Raw genomic sequence first — 22511 nt, forward strand, 5'->3', positions numbered from 1 at the left:
GCCTGGCAGCTCTTAGGGATGGTGCCCACACGGCTAAAGGAACCTAGTCCCTTGCTCTGTTAGTCAGTGACGGCTGCCGTAGCAAAACACCATAGACTGGGAGGCGTAAACAACAGACATTCATTTTCTCATAGTTGTAAAAGTTGGAAATCTAGGCCCAAAGGGTTTGCACGGTTGGTGTCTCCTTGGCCTCTCTCCTTGGCTTATAGATGGCGTCTTCTCCCTGTGTTCTCACATGGTCCCTCTGTGCATGTCTTTGTCCTAATTTCCTCTTCCTTTTTTTTTGGGCAGTGGGGGGAGAAGGAGTCTTGCTCTGTCACCAGGCTGGAGTGCAGTGGCATGATCTCGGCTCACTGCAACCTCCACCTCCCGGGTTCAGACAATTCTCCTGCCTCAGCCTCCTGAGTAGCTGAGACTACAGGCACATGCCGCCACGCCTGGCCAATTTGTTTGTTTGTTTGTTTGTTGTTGTTGTTGTTGTATTTTAGTAGAGACGGGGGTTTCACCATGTTGCCCAGGCTGGTCTTGAACTCCTGAGCTCATGCAATCTGCCTGCCTTGGCCTCCCTAAGTGCTAGAATTACAGGCGTGAGCCACCGCACCCTGCTCTAATTTCCTCTTCTTATAAAGACACCAGTCAGATTGGATTAGGGCCCACCCTAATGACCTCATTTGAACTTACCTCTTTTTGTTGAGACAGTGTCTTGCTCTGTTGCCCAGGCTGGAGTGCAGTGGTGTAACCATGGCTCACTGCAGCCTTGACTTCACAGACTTAACCTCAACCTCCCAAGTAGCTAGGACTACAGGCATGTGCCACCATGCCTGCCTAATTTCTAAATTTTTTTTTATAGAGATGGGGTCTCACTGTGTTGCCAGGTCTGATTTCAAACTCCTGGGCTCAAGTGATCCTCCAGCCTTGGCCTCCTAAAATGCTGGGATCAGAAGCGTGAGCCACCATGCCCAGCCTTAACTTACCTCTTCAAAGGCCCTGTCCCTGTACAGTCGTATTCTGAGGCACTGGGGATTAGGGATTCAACATATGAATTTTGGTGAGACATAATTTAGCCCATAATCCTCACCTAGTAGAAGGACTGGTTTATGTGGACAGGGCTTTGTGTTTGTAATTTGGTTTCACCAGCTTCTAATGCAGGACCCCAGGCCCTTGCAAAGTACCCTTCCTTCAAATATTTCTGGGAGTCCTTCAGGGAGTATCAAGCAGATTGTACTTTCCACGATGGCTGCAACACTATCTTGTATCTTATCTGCTCTTCTGCAGTGTGACCTTGTCTTTTCCCACATCAAGACGTAGAGTCTAATATCCATTCCTCTGGAGTCTGGGCTGGCCTTGGTGACTTGCTTGCAATGAACAGAGAGCAGCAGAAATGATGCTCCATGATCTCTAAGGCTGAGTTAGAAAAGGCCATGCAGCCTCCAGATATTCCCTCTTTGAGTCCAGCTGCCATGTTGTGGGGAATCCCAAGCCACAAGGAGCCACCAAAATGCACTCTGGCTTATAGTCCACACTGAGCCCAGCTAGCAAGTGATCCCAGCTCAGGCATCCCAGCTGAGGGAAATCCCCAGTCACTTCCCAGCTGTGCCCTGAATGGATTCCTGAGCCCCACAACCTGTGAGCATAGCAAAATGACAGTTTTTTATCATTTTTGGATGATGCAGCTAAAGCCTAAAGAGGTACTGCTGATTGCTCAAAGTTATTTTGCTGATTAATGGAGCTGGATTAAAATCCAGACCTCATAAATTTTCAATCAGAGCTCCTTCCACCATTTATTCTTTGAACAAATGTTCATTGTTACTAGGGCTCCACATGCTGTTTTGGGTACTGGGGAGGTGGCGGTGACTCCTGAATCTAGCTCCAGAGGACAAAATGAGGACCGATGAGTGATCCTTGTGGAGAGGCTGGTTACAATTCAGTGTAGACAAGACCTCTGGAGCAAGAAGAACTTTCTGCAAATGGAATGAACTTGAGGGGTGACACAGAGGAGCTGGATGCCTGAGACAGATGATTGGATTTAATGAGCATTGAGATCAGCCCCAACTCTCCCTTCCAACTCGGGGAGTCTATTACTTCCAAACTTTGTTCCTAAAAGGATTTAAAGCAACTTTATTTTATTTGACTCCCAACTACCTCTTTTCTTTTCTTTTCTTTTCTTTTTGAGAGATGAAGTCTTGCTCTGTTGCCCAGGCTGGAGTGCCAGTGGCACGATCTTGGCTCACTCCACCTCCTGGGTTCCAGTGATTCTCCTGCCTCAGCTTCCCAGGTAGCTGGGATTACAGGCACACGCCACCATGCCCAACTCATTTTTGTATTTTTACTAGAGACTGGGTTTCACCATACTGGCCAGGCTGGTCTCGAACTCCTGACCTCAGGTAATCCATCCACCTCGGCCTCCCAAAGTGCTAGGATTACAGGCATAAGTCACCAAGCCCAGCCAAGACTACCTCTTTTAAACAAGGTGCTCTTTAAGAAAGAATTCTTCAGCTAGTGTGGTGTCCGGCATCTATAGTCCCAGCTACTCAGGAGGCTGAAGTGAGAGGATCACCTGAGCCCAGGAGTTCGAGGCTGCAGTGAGCTACGAATGCATCACTGCACTCCAGCCCGGGTGACAGAGCGAGATCCTGTCTCAAAAAAACAAAAAGAAAAATAAACCCAAAACCAACCAAACAAAAAACATTAAAAAAAAGAAAACCCTTCTACTAAATTTTATGATGTCGTCTGTACAATATTTGTCTTGCCTACCGCCAAAGCAGAAGACAGCATCAGGAGACATAGGTTCAAATCCCAGCTCCACCTCTCACTAGCTGGGTGGCCCTGGACAAATGATTTAATATCTGAGCCTCAGTAAAGTGGAAAAACACACTTCCCATCACACAGGGATTGTTGTGAGGATTAAAATACTTATGTAAAAATCAGGTGGAGAGATGTCTATTTAATCTGTTGCTAAAGCCTCTCCTTTTCACCAAGTAAATATCTCAAACTTTCTACATCTGTTCTGCCCTCAAATGCTCCCAATTCCCTCCTCACCTCACATTGAACAGATGACCTAGCTATTTTAGAGAGAGAGCGAAGAAAACATCAGGTGCATCTCCCTAAATTTCCCCTGATAATTCTTCTAACTAAGCTATGACCTCTCCCTGGTTCTTTCTGCAGTGGACTAGTTAGTCCTCCCCCACCTAAGACTAACCCTCTACTTCACAGAACGTTCCAGAGATTTGAGTCCACTGAGCTGTTGGTGACCAACCCCTTCTCCTGGGTCCCCCTTTCTACAGAACACAAGCCCATATCTTTCCTGCCATCTTCTATCTAACCTTTGCATTAAACCTCTTGAAAATGTCATGTCTGGGCCCGGCGCAGTGGTTCATGCCTGTAATCCCAGCACTTTGGGAGGCCAAGGCGGCTGGATCACGAGGTCAGGAGATCGAGACCATCCTGGCCAACATGGTGAAACCCCATCTCTACTAAAAATACAAAAAATGAGCCAGACGTGGTGGCACACACCTGTGTAGTCCCAGCTACTTGGGAGGCTGAGGCAGGAGAATCGCTTGAACCCGGGAGGCAGAGGTTGCAGTGAGCTGAAATCACACCACTGCACTCCAGCCAGGGCAATAGAGCAAGACGCCATTTAAAAAAAAAAAAAAAGAAAATGTCATGTCCACCTCCAGCTCATGTCTCTACCACCTGGGACTGGCTCAGGCTCCCATCAACACAGTGCTCATAGGGCCTTTGAAGGAGCTCTTGCTCAGCCTACAATTCACTTTTCAGCCCTTCACTCCTTGTCTGTGTTGCCTTTTTTTTTTTTTTTTTTTTTTTTGAGACAGGGTCTCACTCTGTTGCCCAGGCTGGAGTGCAGTGGCATGATCTCAGTTCCTCAGCTCGCTGCAACCTCCACCTCCTGGGTTCAAGCAGCTCTCATGCCTCAGCCCCCTCCGAGTAGCTGGAATTACAGGCATGCGCCACCAAGCCCGGCTAATTTTTTGTATTTTTATTACAGACACGGTTTCGCCATGTTGGCCAGGCTGGTCCTGAACTCCTGACCTCAAGTGATCCGCCCACCTTGGCCTCCCAAAGTGCAGGAATTACAGACCTGAGCCACCGCACCTGGCCCAGTGTTGCCTTTGAAGTCATCTTCCTCTGCTCCTTCCTTCTCTGCGTTATACCCAACATCCACATGTCTAATGATCATATCTGCCTGCAGATGTCCTGCTGACACATCAAATTTAACAGATTCAAATCAAATGTGGCACTGTCCTCCTTATCCCTCCAAACCTCCCTCTCCACCTGTGTTCTCTCCCTTCAGAAACAAAATGGCCATTTTTCCAGTTTCCTAAGCCAGAAAACAGAACATTATCTGCAAACCTCTCTTTCTTAGCTATGGATTCTCTCTCCTAGATAGCTTTTTTGTTATTGTTGTTGTTGAGACAGAGTCTTGCTCTGTGGCCTAGGCTGGAGTGCAGTGGCGCAATCTTGGCTCACTGCAACCTCCGTCTCCTAGGTTCAAGCGATCCTCCTGCCTCAGCCTCCCAAGTAGCTGGGATTACAGTGTGAGCCACAACGCCTGGTAATTTTTTTGTGTTTTTAGCAGAGACGGGGGGTGGGGGGGGTTTCACCATGTTGGCCAGGCTCGTTTTGAACTTCTGACTTCAAATCTTCAAATGATCCGCCTGCCTCAGCCTCCCAAAGTGCTAGGATTACAGGCGTAAACCACCGTGCTTGGCCATAGATAGCTTTTTAATCCACCACTTCTCTCTCGTCCCAACTGCCACCATTACTTCATATGTGAATTGCTGCGATGGTCTCCTAGCAGATTTCCTGGCTCCCAGTCCTGCCCAATCCCAACCTAGCCCACAACCTGAATTACTTTTCTTTTTCTTTTCTTTCTTTTTTTTTTTTTTCCCCCAAAATGGAGTCTCACTCTGTTTCCCAGGCTGGAGTGCAGTGGCTTAATGTCAGCTCGCTGCAACCTCCGCCTCCAGGGTTCAAGCGATTGCTCCTGCCCCAGCCTCTGGAGTAGCTGAGATTAACAGGCATGTGCCACCATGCCAGGCTAATTTTTGTAATTTTAGAGGAGACAGGGTTTCACTGTGTTAGCCAGGCTGGTCTTTGAATGACTTTTCTAAAAATGTTTGATTCTGTGGTTTTTCAAATCCCCATGCTTCTCCATTGTGCTCATGCTCAAGTTCAAACTTTGGGCTTCAAACCTTTGGCAGGTGCGGTTTCCTCTGCCTGGAACACGCTTTCTTCTCCTGACTGTTGAGGGATGAACTCTTAACTCATTCTTCAGTTCTTAGTTTAGACACTACTTCCCCTGGAATACTTTCCCTGATTCCTCAAAGCTGTTAGATCCCTTCTCCGATATTCCCTTAGGTGATTTCACTTATCATATGAATGCAATTACTCTAATTGTTTATTTCACTCTTGCCTAGCGCTTGGGCAGGCACCAATCAGTTACTTGACAAACACTTGCTGAAAAGTAGGCATGGAAGGAATTGCTTTCCACTATGGATATCAAGCTTGAGTGTATATCAGAAGCACCTGGGCTGGGCATGGTGGCTAACACCTGTAATCCCAGCACTTTGGGAGGCCTAGGTGTGTGGATCATGAGGTCAGGAGATGGAGACCATCCTGACCAACATGGTGAAACCCTGTCTCTACTAAAAATAGAAAAAATTAGCTGGGCATGGTGGTGCGTGCCTGTTGTCCCAGCTACTCGGGAGGCTGAGGCAGGGGAATCGCTTGAACCTCGGGAGGTGGAGGTTGCAGTGAGCCGAGATGGTGCCACTGCACTCTAGCCTGGGGACAGAGCGAGACTCCGTCTGAAAAAAAAATAAATAAAATAAGTAAATAAATAAAAAGAAGCACCTGGAGGGCTGGTTAAACCATAGCTTGCTGGGCTCCACCCCCCAGAGTTTCTGATTCAGTAGTGTGGGGCGATGTCCAGGTGATACTGATAACAGCTGGTCAGGAACCTCTGCTTCTTGCAATTTAAGGCACCCTGAGAGCTGAGGGACAGTTACTATTAAAGACAGCTGGTAGGCATTTTTGGAAGCTTGGTACATTTCTGGTACCGCTCTTCTTCATAGCTTCCTTAATAAGAGCATTTAATCGGATTTTAGCTTTTGAAGATATCTCAGGAAACTAGGTAACCAAAGCACGCACCCCATTAGGGCTCAAAGCTGCACCTGGAACTGCGCCCTGCTCGTTAATGGGTTGCCAGGCAACAGAACACAGGTGAGGCTGAGGCGGGATCAGCAGTTGGCAGGGATCTGAGAGTGAACCACCGAGGCAACTAGAGGCTGGAGTTCTCATCAGGACAGGACCTTAGGAACCAGCCATTAGGGGCCCTCGGGATGTGGACTGGGAGCCTTGTGTTGCACACGGGAGAGCATCACATCCCCAGGTGGACAAGTGCATGTTGTAACTTGGCCTCTGATAGGATTGGGGATTATTTTTCTCAGGAGTAGAACCACAGGAACCCATGGGGGAGATTTCCTAACGAGTTATAGGTAAGAAAAAACTTCTTAGGCTCATCACCTTCCGCTTCTTAAAAACAAGCTTTATTAGTGTTTTGTTTTTTTGTAAATTATGAAATACACATTCACATTTGGAAATTTAAAAAGTACAGGAAAGCACATAATTCCATATCCCCTGAAGGAAACTATATACATTTGGCATTCATCCTTTCAAAAAGAAAAAAAAAAACATAAATGAGATTCTGTATATATTTGCTCCACAACTTTTAAAACACAGAACTGTGTATAGCAGACATTTCTACATCAGCACTTTTAACAGTCATCCAGAAATGTATTGTGTGGATATGCCATATTGCACTTTTTTTTTTTTTTTTTTTGCTACTAGTGATGCTGCAATGGACAAACTTATCCATATGTTTTTTTGCATGTGTGAGGTATAATAGATCACAGACAATTCATATTTAAAGTTTAACTACCGGGTGGGCACAGTGGTTCATGCCTGTAATCCCAGCACTTTGGGAGGCCAAGGTGGGTAGATCACCTGAGGTCAGGAGTTCATGACCAGCCTGGCCAACATGGTGAAACCCATCTCTACTAAAAATACAAAAATTAGCCGGGCATGGTGGCGCACCTCTGTAATCTGAGCTACTCGGGAGGCTGAGGCAGGAGAATCGCTTGAGCCTGGGAGGCAGAAGTTGCGGTGAGCCGAGATCACGCCACTGCACTCCAGCCTGGGTGACAGAGCGAGCTCTGTCTCAAAAAACAAACAAATTTTTACTACGGATTGCAGGTTTCTCTCCACAGCAGCTGTTTAGTTTGTACTTACACTAAGAATAAATGGATGCTCATTTCCTCATAGTCTTACCACACATTTGACATTATCAGTCAATCCTTAAACATTTTTTATAAGCCTCATTGCTTTAATTTTTCACTGTTAAGATCAACTTCTGGCTGGGCGCGGTGGCTCATGCCTGTAATACCAGCACTTTCGGAGGCCGAGGCAGGTGGATCACTTAAGGTCAGGATTCAAGACCAGCCTGGCCAACATGGCAAAACCCCGTCTCTGCTAAAAATACAAAAATTAGCCGGGCATGGTGGCATGAGTCTGTAATCTCAGCTACTTAGGAGGCTGAGGCAGGAGAATCCCTTGAACCTGGGAGGCAGAGGAGGTTACAGTGAGCTGAGATCACACCACTGCACTCCAGCCTGGGTGACAGAGTGAGACTCTGTCTCAGAAAAAAAGAAAAAAAAATCAATTTCTTTGTGCATCTCTTCATTTATTTTCTCTTTATATATCTCTGCCTGTTCCTATTCTTTGGTCTTTTGTTTTTTGAGATGAAGTCTCGCTCTGTGGCCTGGCTGGAGTGCAGTGGCACAATCGTGGCTCACTGCAACCTCCCAGGCTCAAGTGATCTTCCCACCTTAGCCTCGAGGGTACCTGGGACTACAGACACATGACAATTTATTTATTTATATATCGTTTTGAGAGATGAGCGTCTCACTATGTTGCCCAGGCTGGTCTCAAACTCCTAGGCTCAAGTGATCCTCCCTCCTTGGCCTCCCAAAGTGCTGGGACTACAGGCCTGAGCCATCACACCCAGCCTCTGCTCATTTTTCTGTAGGGCTTGTTCATCTATTTTTCTTATTGACTCATAAAAGCTCTAAGTCTTATTGACTAACATAGATAGTAACATTTTCTCCAGTTTGTTAGTTTTTTTTCACAGTGCCATACAGATGCTTTTGGTTTTGAATTTGTACACAGTTCAATCTACTGATGTTCTAGAAAGTTGCAAATTTTCCTTTTAAAATAAAAACAATACTTCTCTCATTTAAAAAAGGTTCTCTTTTATGTCATGGCCCATAAGAAAAAGGAGGAGAAAGGACAGAAAGAAGCCAAAGAGGAATGAGGGCTCTATTATATTCCTCAGACTCAACGGGATTGATGAGATTAGTGATTTTTGAACTTTAATTTACATAGGAATCACTTGGAGCTCTTTGAAAATGCAGATTATGAGTCAGCAGGTCTGGAACTGGGTTTGAGATTTTGCACATTTAACAAGCTCCCAGGTGAGGTAGATGGCCCATGGGCCATACCTGGAGCAGCCAGGCTTTAAAGCACAACAAGGGAAAGCACTGTTGGTTTCATGGATCATCTTAACGACACAAAAATTATCATCTGTTTTGAAAACTCTCCTTTCTCTCTGTTTAATTAAGCAGGGAAAATTCTAACTTCTTATTCTGGGAAGTAGGAGATGGCCAGGGCTCATTGGGGGAAAGAGAAGAAGAAGAAGGGGAAGAAGCAGAAAGAGAAGGAGAAGAAGGGGAAGAAGCAGAAGGAGCAGAGGAAGAGAAGAGGAAGAAAAGGAGGAGGAGGAAGAAGAAGATGGAGGAGAAGAAGAAGGGGAAATAATCAGTTTTCATGGATTAACATCCCTCCACCTCATGGCATTTAGCATATATGGTTACAATTTTTAATGGCAAGTATGCAGGTATAAAATGCTCACTTCTTGAGGCCCTCTTGTAGGGCTGGGCAAAATGAAGTTGAGAGATTAATTGGCCTTTGGGGCAGAAATATTCCAGCCCCCTCCTGGCTGTCTCCCCTCCCCAGCATTATAAAGGGGTTTCTCTGTATTATTGAGAAAGAATAGCTGTAGTCTAAACACACGACCCAAAATAGTAACCTAATGGGTCCTGTGAAAAGCAACATAGTCTGGGCGAGGAAAAACAAGTCTTACAATAGGACTCAGGAGAGCTGGATGCTTGTTCTGGCTTTAACACGGTTGCTTCGCATGTGTTAAATTTTCTCGGCTTGGCTTCTCCAACTGTAGAATGGAGTCTAGAGTAGAGCCTTACTTCTCAAGGCTGATATTGGGATAGGAAGAAAAAAAAATTTCTCGGAGAGGTTTCTAGACCTTCTCTGGTAAAAGTGAGGTCACTGATCTTTTTTTTTTTTGAGACAGAGACTTACTGGGTCACCCAGGCTGGAGTGCAGTGGCACGATCTCAGCTCACTGCAACCTCTACCTCCTGGATTCAAGCGATTCTCCTGCCTCAGCCTCCTTAGTAGCTGGGATTACAGGCACCCGTCACCACGCCCAGCTAATTTTTTTTTTTTTTTTTTTTTTAACTATAGATGGGGTTTCATCATGTTGGCCAGGCTGGTCTCATACTCCTGACCTCAAGTGATCCACCCACCTTGGCCTCCCAAAGTGCTGGGATTACAGGCATGAGCCACTGCACTTGGCCTGGTCACTGATCTCTTATAACCTGGTGTATACTAACTTGGCTTTCCAATTTCCAAGCAAGTTTCCACAAAGCTTTCTGCTACGTGCAAAAGAAGTCATGGCAAAAGAGGCTCTGGGTAATTTTGATGTGTCCTAAAGTCAAGAAGTTGCTTGAATTATGTTCGTGCCTATGTGGACTAGAGCGATATATGGGCACAGGTTTCTATGTGAAAGTGGTGGACATAGATCGATATTGGAGAGGAAAAGGTTAAATGTGCACCAAACTCAAATGGCGGGCAGAGCAAGAGTAGTTTGGGACAAGGATTGCCACGTTAGTAGAGGGGAAGGAAAACCAGCATTTACTGAGTGTGAATTATCTCACTCTCTCTCTACTACCCTGGAGATGGGAATTATTCCTAACTTTTTACAGGAACTTTGAGTCAGCGATTTGCCCAAATTTCACAACTACAAAGGGCGGAGCTGAGTGAGACCTCAAAGCCCCATGACTCCACCCTTGGATCACCAGCCCTCTATCTCCCAGCAAAGCAGAGGTGGTTGGGGGTGAAGACGAAGGGAGGTGAGCTCCTGACCTTGGGCAAAACACTATACTTCCTTTATTTATTTTTTGTTTTTTTGGGACAGAGTCTCACTCAGTGGCCCAGGCTGGAGTGCAGTGGCAAGATCTCGGCTCACTGCAACCTCCACCTCCCAGGTTCAAGCATTTCTCCGGCCTCAGCCTCCCGAATAGCTGGGACTACAAGCGCACGTCACTGCGCCCGGCTAATCATCATCATCTTCTTTCTTTCTTTCTTCTTTTTTAACTAGAGACGAGGTTTCACCATGTTGGCCAGGCTGGTCTTGAACTGACCTCAAGTGATCCGCCCGCCTCAGCCTCCCAAAGTGCTGGGATTACAGGTGTGAGCCACCGCGCCCGGCCCACTTCTTTATGCCTCAGTTTCTCCATCTGTACCAGGGCTAGCACCTCTCACACAGCAGGTGGTGAAGCTGCTGCTGCTGCCCTGGGCTGGCCCACAGTGAGTGCTCACCGCACAGGAGGTATTGCTTCCTCGGGCCCCGCAGGTTCTCATTATAATCTTGCAAGTTTGAAGAAATCCAGCCTTGCTAGCAACAGAAGATAAAAATAGACACGCCTCTCTGCCTCCAGTCTCATCCCCATGTCCTCAGGGCGCTGTCCTCTTTCAGCTCGTCCCACCTATGCGCCCTCACCATATCCACAGAACAGGGCACTCGTGGCTCCTTTTACTTTTTTGCCCCTCCTAGCATGGTGTGGAAAGGGGGCAGAGGGCAGGCCTCTTTCTGAAACCACCTCCTGTTCGGCGGCAGTACTTGGACCTCAGTTTCCCTGTTTCGTTCACGTGGTCATTGTTAAGTCTTAGGGGACGTGTACAGAGGCTAATATTGATCCACCAGTTATTTGACAAATACCATAGGTGCTCTGTGAGCAGGAGCTGGCTCCTATCCCAGACCCCAGCCCTGTGACCTGCTCTCCACTCGCCCGGGGGTCTTTCTTGGCTGGGACAATAAACCTACTAACAGTATCAAGTCTGCATCAGGTGCTTCCTGGGAAGCCAGCCTCGTGCTGGGCTCACACTCAGGCCCTCTGCCTTCATCTCTTACATGATCTCATGCAACCATCATCACACGCCCCCAGGCTCCTCCCGGGCCAACTCCAGAGGCAGCGGAGTGCGTGTCACCTCCAGCTCTCCTCCCACAAAAATGCTGGCCTTCCAGCCTCCAGTGCGCTTAGTTCACCCCATAAACTCTGCTAATGCTTACCACATGCGGAGCGTCGGCGCCCGTCCCCACCCCCAGCCCCACAGGCTCCCGGGTCCCGCCCTGGGAGACCCTCCCACTGGCCGACCGTGCCCCGAGACTCGCCCACTCCACGGTGGGAAACCTGCAATGTGTCCCTCCCTCCCCCGCCCTCCTCCAGCCCCGGCCAAAAGTGACCTTGCACGCTTCTACAATGCCATGTCCACTCCTCTGAACAGGAGGCGAGTTTGCACCCAGTGGTGCCTTTGGTTGCCAGAAATTAAAAACCCGATTGCGCGTGTTTGCAATTACGGTAACTAGGCGCGTCACCCCAAGCACTGAGCTCGCTGGTGGGAGCCGGGCGCCTCTCGGGGCGCGCCCCTCTCCGCCTTCGGCCCGGAGCTCCCGCACGATCTGCGCGTCCTGCTGCACCTGAGCCCTCCCGACCCAAGCGCCCGCACCGCCGCGGGGCCGGGCGAGGATGCGCCACCCCCGCCCGCCCGCCCGCCCGCCCGCCAGTCCACGCCCGGCCCGCGAGCCAGCCCGGGGAGCGCGTGCCGAATCGGCGCCGCCTGCAGTCCCCGCTACGGGTCCCTAGGGGGCGCAGCCGGCGCGGGAAGCCGCCTGAGCCGGGCGCCGGGACCCGCACGAAATTGCAGGCGGGCGGGCGCCGCGACTTTGAAAACAAGCGAGGGCCTGGGGGGCGGGTCCTGGGAGCGGGCGCCGCCTCCCTCGGCCAATCAACGGCGGGCAGCGGGCTGCTGGCGCGGGCGGCGCGTGCGGCCGGGCTGTGAATGGGGAGCTGCGGCCGCGGCGGCTGAGGGCGAGCGCGACGCGCGGGCGGGCGCACTTTCTCCTCAGCGCTGGGCGGGGGCGGCGGCGGCTCCTCAGCGCCCGGCGGACCCCTCGGAGCTAACGCGGCGGGGCCCGGCGCCCCGGCCGCGGCGGGCTCGGGACTGCGTGAGCGCCGGACGCGAATATCCCCCGCTGACAACTTCTTCTTGCCCGGCTCGTCCCCGGCCCGCGCCGCGCCCCTCACGCGGGGACCCGGGACGCCGCCCCTCAGCGCTGGGCGGCCGCTCACCTCGGGCCGGGGGGCGCCGCGCCTCCCGCGGAGTGGCCGCGCCCGCTCGGAGCCGTCCCGCCTGTCCCGCCCGCCCGTCCGGCGCGGCCCTCGGGGTGGCGGCTGCTCGGCATGGCCCGGGGCGCCCGGCCCTCGGCGGCCGGTGGCGGCGGCGGCGGCGGCGCGGAGCCCCCTGAGCGCGCGGGCCCCGGGCGGCCGCGGGGATCCCCGCCCGGCCGCTCCCGCTCCTCGCCTGCGCCGCGCCCCGGCCCCGAGCCCTCGGGACCCCGCGCGGCGCCCGAGACCCCCGGCGGGGACACGGCGGGCGCGGGGCGGTGCGGCGGGCGGCGGGCGGCAAAGTTGGGGCCGGGCCGCCGCGGCTGGTGGGCGCTGCTGGCACTGCAGCTGCACTTGCTCCGGGCGCTGGCGCAAGGTAGGTGCGCGTGGGGTCGCGGGCCGGGGGCGTCGCCTCGGGGCGCGGAGGCGCGAACTTGAGCAGCGAGAGTGTGTCCGGGGCCCCCCCGCCTCCCGGCCCGGGTCAGGATGCGCCTTGCTGGGGGCTGCAGGGAGCCCAGGAGCTCCTCCACGCCGGACTCGGAGTAGAGGGAAACTGAGCCTCGTAGAGCCTGCACCCCGTCTGCTGCTTTGCATTTTATTTTATTTTTTACATCGCAGTAGCACAAACAATTCTAAGTTGAGGACCCATTCCTCAGCTCCTTAAAAGGATGCCCGAGTCCCCTTCCCACTGCATGGTTGAAAAAGGGGCTGGTCTGTACCTGAGTCTTTGCACCGCAGGGTCTGGTTTCCGGTGAGTGACATCCACAAGACTTGCAAATATCAAGTGCCAGTCGCTGTGAAAAGGCTTTTCCAGCCCCTCACCAGGGCCCCGTCCCCTCCCCAGCCCCCGCCTGCTCCTGACTCCCCCAAGTCTCCAAGCACGACCCCAAGTGGGTGCTGCGCGTCCAGTGGAGCAAAACTTTCAGTGCCCACAGCTTTTGCACTTGGCTTTGTTTTTCTCCCTCTGTTGGCTTCTGTTTAGAATACAGTGATGAGCTCTGAAATAGGGAAAGAGGATCTGCTGAATGGAAATGACCTTTTGAAAAGAGAGATGGGATCTCTTGTGAAACGAGCTTTCCCTCCCAAATCTGGGCTTCCCTCCACCCCCTCCCCGCCCCCGACAAAACCCGTAACATACCCCTGCCAGCTAGCATCCTTTTCTTTTGAAGTTTGCTGGTCTTTAAACCAAAACACCCCCCTCAACCCAGAAATAGCTATTTTAATACGTCCTTTGGTAAAGTCTTAAAAACACATTAGTGAACTGGTTTTGCTGGTGGTAGTTTTAGGAAAATTAGCTTAGTTGTATTCCAAGATACAGCTAACGAACAATCATGGTGAGGAACTTGGTATTCTGAGATTGACGAAGATGAGAGCATTAAACTTAAATTAGCTGTGTTCTGTGTCCTGTGAAGATGATTTATGTGTAGTAACATGACTTAAATGTAATAACATTTTAAACGTCTGAGCTCAAAACTGTCATCCAATAGCTTGACAACTAACTCATACTTTTTTATTAATGCTTATGTAACGTTATCTAAATTGTGCCCCTCCACCCCCCCTCCAGCTTTCATAAATGCTCCCTCTTATGTTTTTCTACATGAAAACAAATTGCCATATTTCTGGTTAATTTAACTCCTCCATTACTTGGAAAATTTTCATTTCACTTATTTGTGCTTTTTGCTTAATGACTTACTCTGGAAGAAAAGCATTTATTAAGTCATTTTGTACAGTGGGATCTGTAGATTGTTAGAGAAACCAGGTTCAAGTGAAGAAATCTAAATCACTTAGGATGACCTTTAAAATAAAAATGTGTTTATTATGAAGTTTTCTTTTTTTAAACAGTGACTTGCATTTTGCGGTAAGACCTGTACGTTCATACATTTGAAGATTCGTGCACAGACTGAAATGGTGGGGAAAAAATCTGCCAGTGGCTTTGTTTTGAAGCATATTACATAGATTTCAAGTTTTTATCCGTTGCACTTTGAAGGCTGTGTAAAGCATTGCATTTTAATAACTGAAATGTTAATGAAAATACATTTTAAAAAATATATTAAGGCAACAACCAAACTTTGTTAGGGAGGAATATTTTGTTCCTTTTTGGCAGTAAAAACATTGGTACCTATTTTACATTTATATGGTTTATGAAAGTGTACAGATCTTTTAGTGTAAAATTTCAAATAGGTTGTCACAAATTTTAAATTCATTGACGGGTTTCTGTTCTCTGTGCTCTGTGAAATGTGTAATACATCCATCATTTTTTATATCATATTGAAAATTCATATTACAGAGGAGATGTCACCATTTGACAAAAGCTCATGTATCTTGAAAATGAAAATTCTGGTGCTGTTATAAGAGATTTCTGATGGGATGATGAGTTGGTCATATGCGCAGGAATGCATTCTCTTGAATCTTATCAGATGTAACATTCTAAATGGAATAGTTACCACTACGTTGGAACGCCTCCTAAGTACCATATGATTACATTGTAGCTAGGTGAAGCTATGCCTCATTTCTCTGCACCTCATGTAGGTAGGCTAGGTCATGTATCTTGAGAAAAAACATGTGCAACATTGGTCAGTAAAAGTTATATTTTTATAACCTAAGTTACAGACCCTCTATGTAACTGATCATGATGTGAACCGCCAGGTTCAGGTCTTCCAAATGTAACTTTAATATGCCCTTTCTATGAGGTGATGAGAATTTCTGAGTTGTGTGCTCTGCTCATTGCTGTGTGTTTAATTGCTTGTGACTTTCCCGGATTCCTAAAAAGCCAAGTCTTTAATTCTGGAAGGCAGGTGGCAACACATGCTTTCTTTATGCCATCCACCAAGGAGCCAGCTGTGAGTGGTTTGGAAGGATGACTTCTGAGGCTAAAGATGTATAAGCAGTCTTATGTGTGAAGTCCGTGGTGCCTTTAGCTTTACTGCTGGACCCTTTACAGGCTTACTGATTCTAGCAGTGTTCAGTAGACCTCCTAGATTCAGCTTGCATTCCTCAGGCCTAGAAAGGATAGGAATGTTCTTGTCAATTTCTCCACGGGGCTGTTCATAGTCCTCCGTTTCTCATTTGAAATCATCTCCACTTGGACCTATAGTTCTCAAGCTTTGGTATGTGTTAGAATCACCTGGGGAATTTGATCAAACTGTAGAGTACCTACTCTTCCTCTTCCATGAGCCACATTTGCTTTCCATGTGATTCTAATACACATTGGAATTTGAGAACTACTCACTCATATACCTGTGTTTCCCCCTATTCCAGACCCCCGCTGACTTCCTGGAAACTCTCTAGCGCAGTGTTTCTCAAACTTGGTTGCACATTGGAATCACCTGGAGCTTTAAACTACTGATGCCTGGATGTCACTCCTAGAATTGGTTTTAATGAACTTGAGGTTTGATCTGGGTATCAGGATGCTGAGACACCCCCGCCTCCCTCCAGGTGATTCTCATGTTTAGCCAAGTTTGAGAACCACTGCTCTAATGCTTTTACATGAGACCACATGACTTGATTTCCCTTTCATGCCTTCCTGGGCTTATTGTCCTCCCCCAACAATTCCAGCGGCTTTTATGGACCTTGGGCCTGTGTTCACTTATACCTGTTCCAGGTTCATGATCTGAAACAACAGAGTACACCAGCTTTTCACTTATGTATTGTTTATTCCTACTGAAACTGTTGAGCCCCTGCTTTGTGCTGCCTGAGGTGTACATCGGAATCACTGGTGAAAATTTAAAATATAGTCATCTGGGCCCCACCTCAGACCTGCTGGTTCTCAGAAGCATGCATTTAAAAATTCCACAAGTGATTCTTGTATGTTTGTGTTACTTTGTTTTTTTAATCCTTGTGTTGGTTAATCCCATAATCTCACTCAATTTCTCTGTCATCCTTAGCCTGATATTTCTGTGGTCTGGGTCACTTTTCTCAGGCCAATTCCCAGCCTTGGACAGGGTCTACTAATTAGGCATTTCTGCCACTTGTTTGCTGGAGTGTTGAGTTCACTACAAATCTAGCTTCCTTTTGGGCCCATGTTGCTTTCCATTAATCCAGAAGTACTTTGCTTCCCCTCCTCCTAACCTACTCCCTTTACAACTTTGTAATTCGAGTTTCAACTGGAACTTGATTTCTAGACTCCCTTATATGAATATCGTCTTAATAAAGAGTCTTGCTTAGTGGGTGCTCAGATACTTAGTTAAATTTTATTAGGCCACTGGGTATTTAACAGACATCTGGTCTCTTGGTTGGTTACTGTCTTCCAAATCCAACAATAAGCAGTTATTACCCTCTATGCAGTCTGCGTAGCCACCTGTAGGTGTCCTTTATTGAACCTTTACGTGCCAAGCACGAAGTGCTCACTTATTCTTCACAGCAGCTCCTGAGAGGTAGACAGCATTTTTGTTCTCATCTTACCTATGGGAAAACTGAGGCATTCAGATGTTAACTAACTTTCCTGAGGTCCCAGGACTAGGAGTGGTGATGCCAGAATGAAAAGTCTGATCCAGAGTCTGAACATAACTTGAGTTCATAACCCCTGGGCTGGAGGGTTTCCCATGTAGCCTCTGTCTTTATAAGGAGAGGGAAAAACGGGCAGCAATCAGATCTGTACCAAAGGGAAAGATGGTGGTTGATATTTTCCAAATACAGTATTGAGTAATCTGACCTCAAGTTTTAGATTAACCTTATTTACAATTATGATTGCAAAATAAAAATTACATAATTTGGAAAATAGAGATGAGGGATGTATGTAATCCCTTCCATCTAGCCATCCATCTCCTCTAAGAAAATGACCATCACCATTTTGATGTATTCCCCTACCCCCAATTTTTCTTTCACAACATAACATGAATTCCAGCTTCATGGTGGTCTGTTGGCAGAGATTAGACCACCCCAGAATGGACTACTGGGAGTGCACCAACCATTTCTTTGAGGAACATTTGGAAAATTATTATTTATTTATTTTTTATTATACTTTAGGTTTTAGGGTACATGTGCACAATGTGCAGGTTTGTTACATATGTATCCATGTGCCATGTTGGTTTGCTGCACCCATTAACTCGTCATTTAGCATTAGGTATATCTCCTAATGCTGTCCCTCCCCCCTCCCCCCACCCCACAACAGTCCCCGGAGTGTGATGTTCCCCTTCCTGTGTCCATGAGTTCTCATTGTTCAGTTCCCACCTATGAGTGAGAACATGCGGTGTTTGGTTTTTTGTCCTTGCGATAGTTTACTGAGAATGATGTTTTCCAGTTTCATCCATGTCCCTTCTTTTATCTGCACTCAAGTATATGAATTTGAGTCCTTTAAATAAGGAGGTGGAGTTTGTAAGGTACTAATCTTTTATGAGTTTGCCTTAGCACACATTTTATGTAAACAGTTAAGTTTAGGCTATATACTGGGGTTTATACCTAACCAGAAGTTTCCTGGGCCCTCAAATACTGAGGTAAAACAACGTGGAAGGCTGCCAGTTAAGTGGGTAATTAAGTGATATCAAGTACGACTGTGTAGTTTAATTCTCCCTATCAGTTGCCTTTATGTTATTTCCATCCTCAGAGCCCCTGTATTGTTTGTATTGGGATACATAGGATTTGGCGTCTAAGGTGGCAGAGGTGTGTGGCATGTAGTGTCTTTCTGCCTGCCTTATGGTGTCCCAGAGATCAGAGACTGGTAATGTCAGCTGACTGAAACTAGAGAATGGAATGGACACAAAGTGAGGATTCTGATTAGGTCACGGCTTAAATTTCTCTAAGAAGTAAAGAAAGTGGTAGTTATGAGAGTAGACCTCCAGGTCCAAATGCATGAAAGTTGAATTAAGCTCAAGGTGGGGAATGAAAATCACATTGAAAGGTGTAGTATAAAGAAAAATTAAGGGTTATTTACAAAAGAAAGCTGTTGATGTTTTGTTTGATTAAATACTCCTGGTAACCAATTATACATTTAACCCAAAGTAACTGAGCATTTTAATTTGCATAGTTTCTAAAATTTTATTTTATTTGACTTCATTTCTGTAAGGCATTATCTTAAATTTCCCCCTAAGTATGTGCACCTCTTTTTTAAAAAAGCATAAACATTCATACCCATAATCCTGAGGGAGGACATATTTTGTCAGTTGGGACAGCAAATATGGCACCTTCTGCCATCCTATGGTAGCACGTAGAAAGAAGTTATAGGTTTTTCAGTGAATCCCTGAAATGCAAAAGTCTGTCACAGTTAGATACCTACCTGCCAGTTATTGATCCTATACCTGAGATCTATTCTGGAGAGGTTACTACTCTTAGAGCTTCATTATATGAACAGTGTTGCCACTAAATCCAAATACAAAAATCATGATTATTATGGGAGCATTGCTGTAGGAAACCCTTGTTTATGTGTGTGCAATTCTAGTATTTAGGTGGTTGGCTTCCTGAAAGAAAGCTCAAAAGCCAGAAACACATTTCATCAGCCTGGTCCCAATCTCCTGTGGGTATTGTGGGAATGAAAGCATTTTTTATAAAGCTTTCCTAGAAACATGGATATGGTAAATGGGAAAGACATTGGGCTAAGTATCAGTAGGCCTCATTTATACTTCATTCTGTAACTACCTTGCAATATGAGCAAGTCTATTAGTCTCTCTGAGTCTGTTTTCTCACCTATAAAAGGAGGGATTAGACTAGATGTTCAAAATTGTTCTACTCTGATTCTCTGATCTTCTGTATGTTGTCATCCTTTCTGCCCTTCACTAGACTCTGCATGTGTCTCCTGTCTGGGGATTCTGTAACTCCGTATGTCTTAGCTTAGAACCTAATTTTCTTCATTTTACTTTTCTCAGACTATTCACAATGTTGAAGACAACTAATATGCAATGTAGTATTTCTCCTTAGGTGCTGCTGTCTAACACATTATATATTTACTCTAGCCTAAAAATGGTTCATGTTCAAAATTTTAGGTTCTGTAGAACAAATTAGTGCCATAATTTATCAGTATAAGCCTGAAATTTGGAAAAATAAATTTTCTTAAAATGTGAGATGCTTATCTACGTGGCTAGAAGGGGGCAAGACTAATAGAAATCTGGAGGTAATTAATGCAGTGAGAAATTTAAAAAGATATGAGAAAATAGTGATGGATGAGAATGTTTATATTTACTGTACAGTGACCATCAGTAATTAAAGAGATTAGTAGATGTTGTCTGTTTCTGTGCTTAACCTAATGTTATGTTGGTTTAATTGTCTTCATTAGGGGCTTTTAGTAAAACAAAAGGTCTTTAAAATTAACAGAATAATTTTTCACTTTAACAGGCTTAACTGGCACTTTTTTGATATACAGACAATGTCTAGTGAAGATAACAGCTATCAATTAAATAGTCCAATTTCTTGAAAACAGATAGTCAAGTAAATCTATTTCTGATTTTTGGGGATTAGCTTAATGAACATGGGCTAAGACTATAGTTTCTGCCGTGTTTTTGGCTTTGGTTCATTTTCAAAAAAATTTTTTTTTTTAAACAGATAAGGCTAGGCTTTAGAGTTGTGGGTTCAAAGAATGGGCTAGACCCTGGGGCCCATATTATTACATAGAGTTAGCCTTTGTGCAATGTTTGGTTGCCTTTTTCTCCCTCCTGGAACTCTCCACTGTATTCTAGACCTAATTCTTTACCTTGAGAGGGTTGGAAGCTCTCAAGTATGTAAGCTTAATTTTACAATGATGAATGGTCTTTCCAATAAGAAAAAAAAAATAGGGAGATAAACACATAATGACTATGGTGATTTGGGGAGGAATATGGATACTTGGGGAGCTCTGGTAGTTGCCTTTATTAAGAATGATTGGTAGCAGGAATTTTAGCAACCCAGGCAGGCTAATTAGAATATATTTCAGATTTGGAGTAAGGAGGGATTTTGTTTCACAAAGTTATAACCTATCATACTTAACTAAGGGTGCTCATCTCCACAGGTGGTAGTATTTGTGGGTCCCTCTCTCTAGTGTGATCCTTAATTTATTTTGTGTGTTTGTGAGCCTGTTTTCAAAGTGAAGGTCAATTTTATCTTCTCTCTAGGTGTTAGGTGCGATTTAAAAAGAATGAAAGAGATTTTGATAGGATATGACCAAGCCCTTCTATACAATGGATGTCAGTGTTGATTTTTATACACGAACCACCAGATGGCAACAGAAAAAGTGTTTATATAGGATCTAATCTGTGGTTTCCACAGCCAAGTTTTTTTTTTTTTTCTTCCATGATTCACCACTTTTTAGTATGGTTAGGTAATATGTACAATTTCTGGCTAAGAGCAAGGCAAGTTTATAATACCCAGCTATGTGAAATCAAAACCAGGTAATAGAATAGTGGCAGAGTGTCGCTAGAAAAAGATTTTTTTTTTTTTTTTTACGTGAGTGCATAAACTGTTCCCAAAGGGAGCAAGTTTCCAGGGATGCAACTTTGATTTATATTATTGTATAGTCATGCTTTTACTTCTGATTTTTTTTATTCAGCATTTATTCAGCTCTTCTAGTAAGCTGTAATGATTTGCAGAACATAAAAGAAAGCATGGCTGTTACCCTGAAGCATTTTATGTAACACCTTTAAAAGGAAGAGATACACGAGTTTACAAACATTAAGCATATTTATGTATTTGCCAGCCAAAGGTATTTTTACTCTATGTAGAATTTGTTTTATTTTTGCCTTGTAGGCATATTCCCTTTTTCTAAGTGTGCTGTCTTGGCTCTTCTAAAATGGTTGTCTTAGCTAAAACTCCTGGTTGCAAGCTAGAAACTCAGTCTGAACTACTTAAGAAAGAAAGGATTTTATTGGAGGAGTCCTGGGGTATCACAGTGTAACTGGGAGAATTTCTTTACATTTGGCAAATTTAGTATTCACTTCCACCTAGGGAATAACTAGAGCCACATGCTCAAAAGCTCCCAGGTACTGTCCTCTTGGGCATCATCTCTCAGTTTGCTTCTGTGTCTGCTCTGGCATCATTCTGGATTCACTGGAAAATGCTTTCTTTTTGTGGCTGAAACCCAGCTGTCACCACTCTTTGCATTCCTATTGCTTCAGACCCTCAAATAAAGATCAACTTAAAGTTTTTGTACTGAGTCCAAAATCTGTGAAATGATCAGATTTGTATCTTAAAATCATCTTGAGTGGGGGGAATAAAGCCTTATTTTTGTTGCAAAATTGAGAATGGGTTGGAAGAAACCAGAATGAATGACTGCTGATGTGTTGGACTGTAACAACAATTGAGGTGAGAGAAAGTAGCAGCTTGGGCTAGGTGGTGGTGCTGGAGATGGAGAGATGTAGATGCACTAGAGAGAGACTTAAGAGGCAAAAAATACATGGGATTTGGTCATAGGTTGGATATGGAAGGTGAATGAGAAAATATCAACGGTGACGTCCAGGTTTCTGGCTTGCATGACTAGTTGGCTAGTATAACCATTCACTGAGGTTGGACCACCTCTGTTTGGGCAGCATGATCATTATTTTGGTTTTGAATTTATTAATGTGAGGTACCTTTGAGGCATCCAGACAGAGCTGTTAAGTTGTGTGGATAGATGAGTTTTGCAACTAGAGGAGGGTCTGGGCTTTTGGTATAAATATTTCTGGAGACAGTATAGCATACTGTTTGAGAGGATGGGCTTGGCATAAAATAAAATGAACTTAACCACTTGCCAGCTTTGCATCCTTGGGTTGGCTACTTAATCTTCTTTAATCTCTACTTTTCTTATCCCTGAAGAATTGTGTAATGATCCCGCCTGCTTCCTGTAGTTGTGAGGGCTGATTGATAATGATTGTAGGTAAGGTGTTTTTATCACCTTACCAAGTACATAGCATGCATCCAGTAAGTGTTAGGTGTTGTTATTTATTCTTTTGTGTACAGGAATCCTGCCTTATTCATCTTTTCCTGTAATATTAGGGAGTGATGAGTCATGGTAGTAGAGTGGGGAGTATGGACA

General features: G+C 45.9%; 1 protein-coding gene across 4 annotated transcripts in view; it reads left to right on the top strand.

The window, feature by feature from the left end:
* The first annotated feature begins 12327 nt into the window (after positions 1-12327).
* The window catches only part of SDK1 (sidekick cell adhesion molecule 1), a 973914-nt gene continuing 963730 nt past the window's right edge, over positions 12328-22511 (top strand). For 3 of the 4 annotated variants that reach the window (XR_010122494.1, XR_010122492.1, XR_010122493.1), the window contains exon 1: positions 12677-12977. Coding sequence is in view for 1 of the 4 variants with exons in the window: in XM_063646050.1 (XP_063502120.1) it covers positions 12677-12977 (301 nt within the window). In the remaining 3 variants the exon portion in view is untranslated. Of the gene's footprint in view, positions 12978-22511 lie in introns of all 4 variants that reach the window. The other variant, XM_063646050.1, reaches the window with a different exon arrangement.

Source organism: Symphalangus syndactylus, chromosome 9, assembly GCF_028878055.3.
Source record: "Symphalangus syndactylus isolate Jambi chromosome 9, NHGRI_mSymSyn1-v2.1_pri, whole genome shotgun sequence".
Classification (NCBI taxonomy): domain Eukaryota; kingdom Metazoa; phylum Chordata; class Mammalia; order Primates; family Hylobatidae; genus Symphalangus; species Symphalangus syndactylus.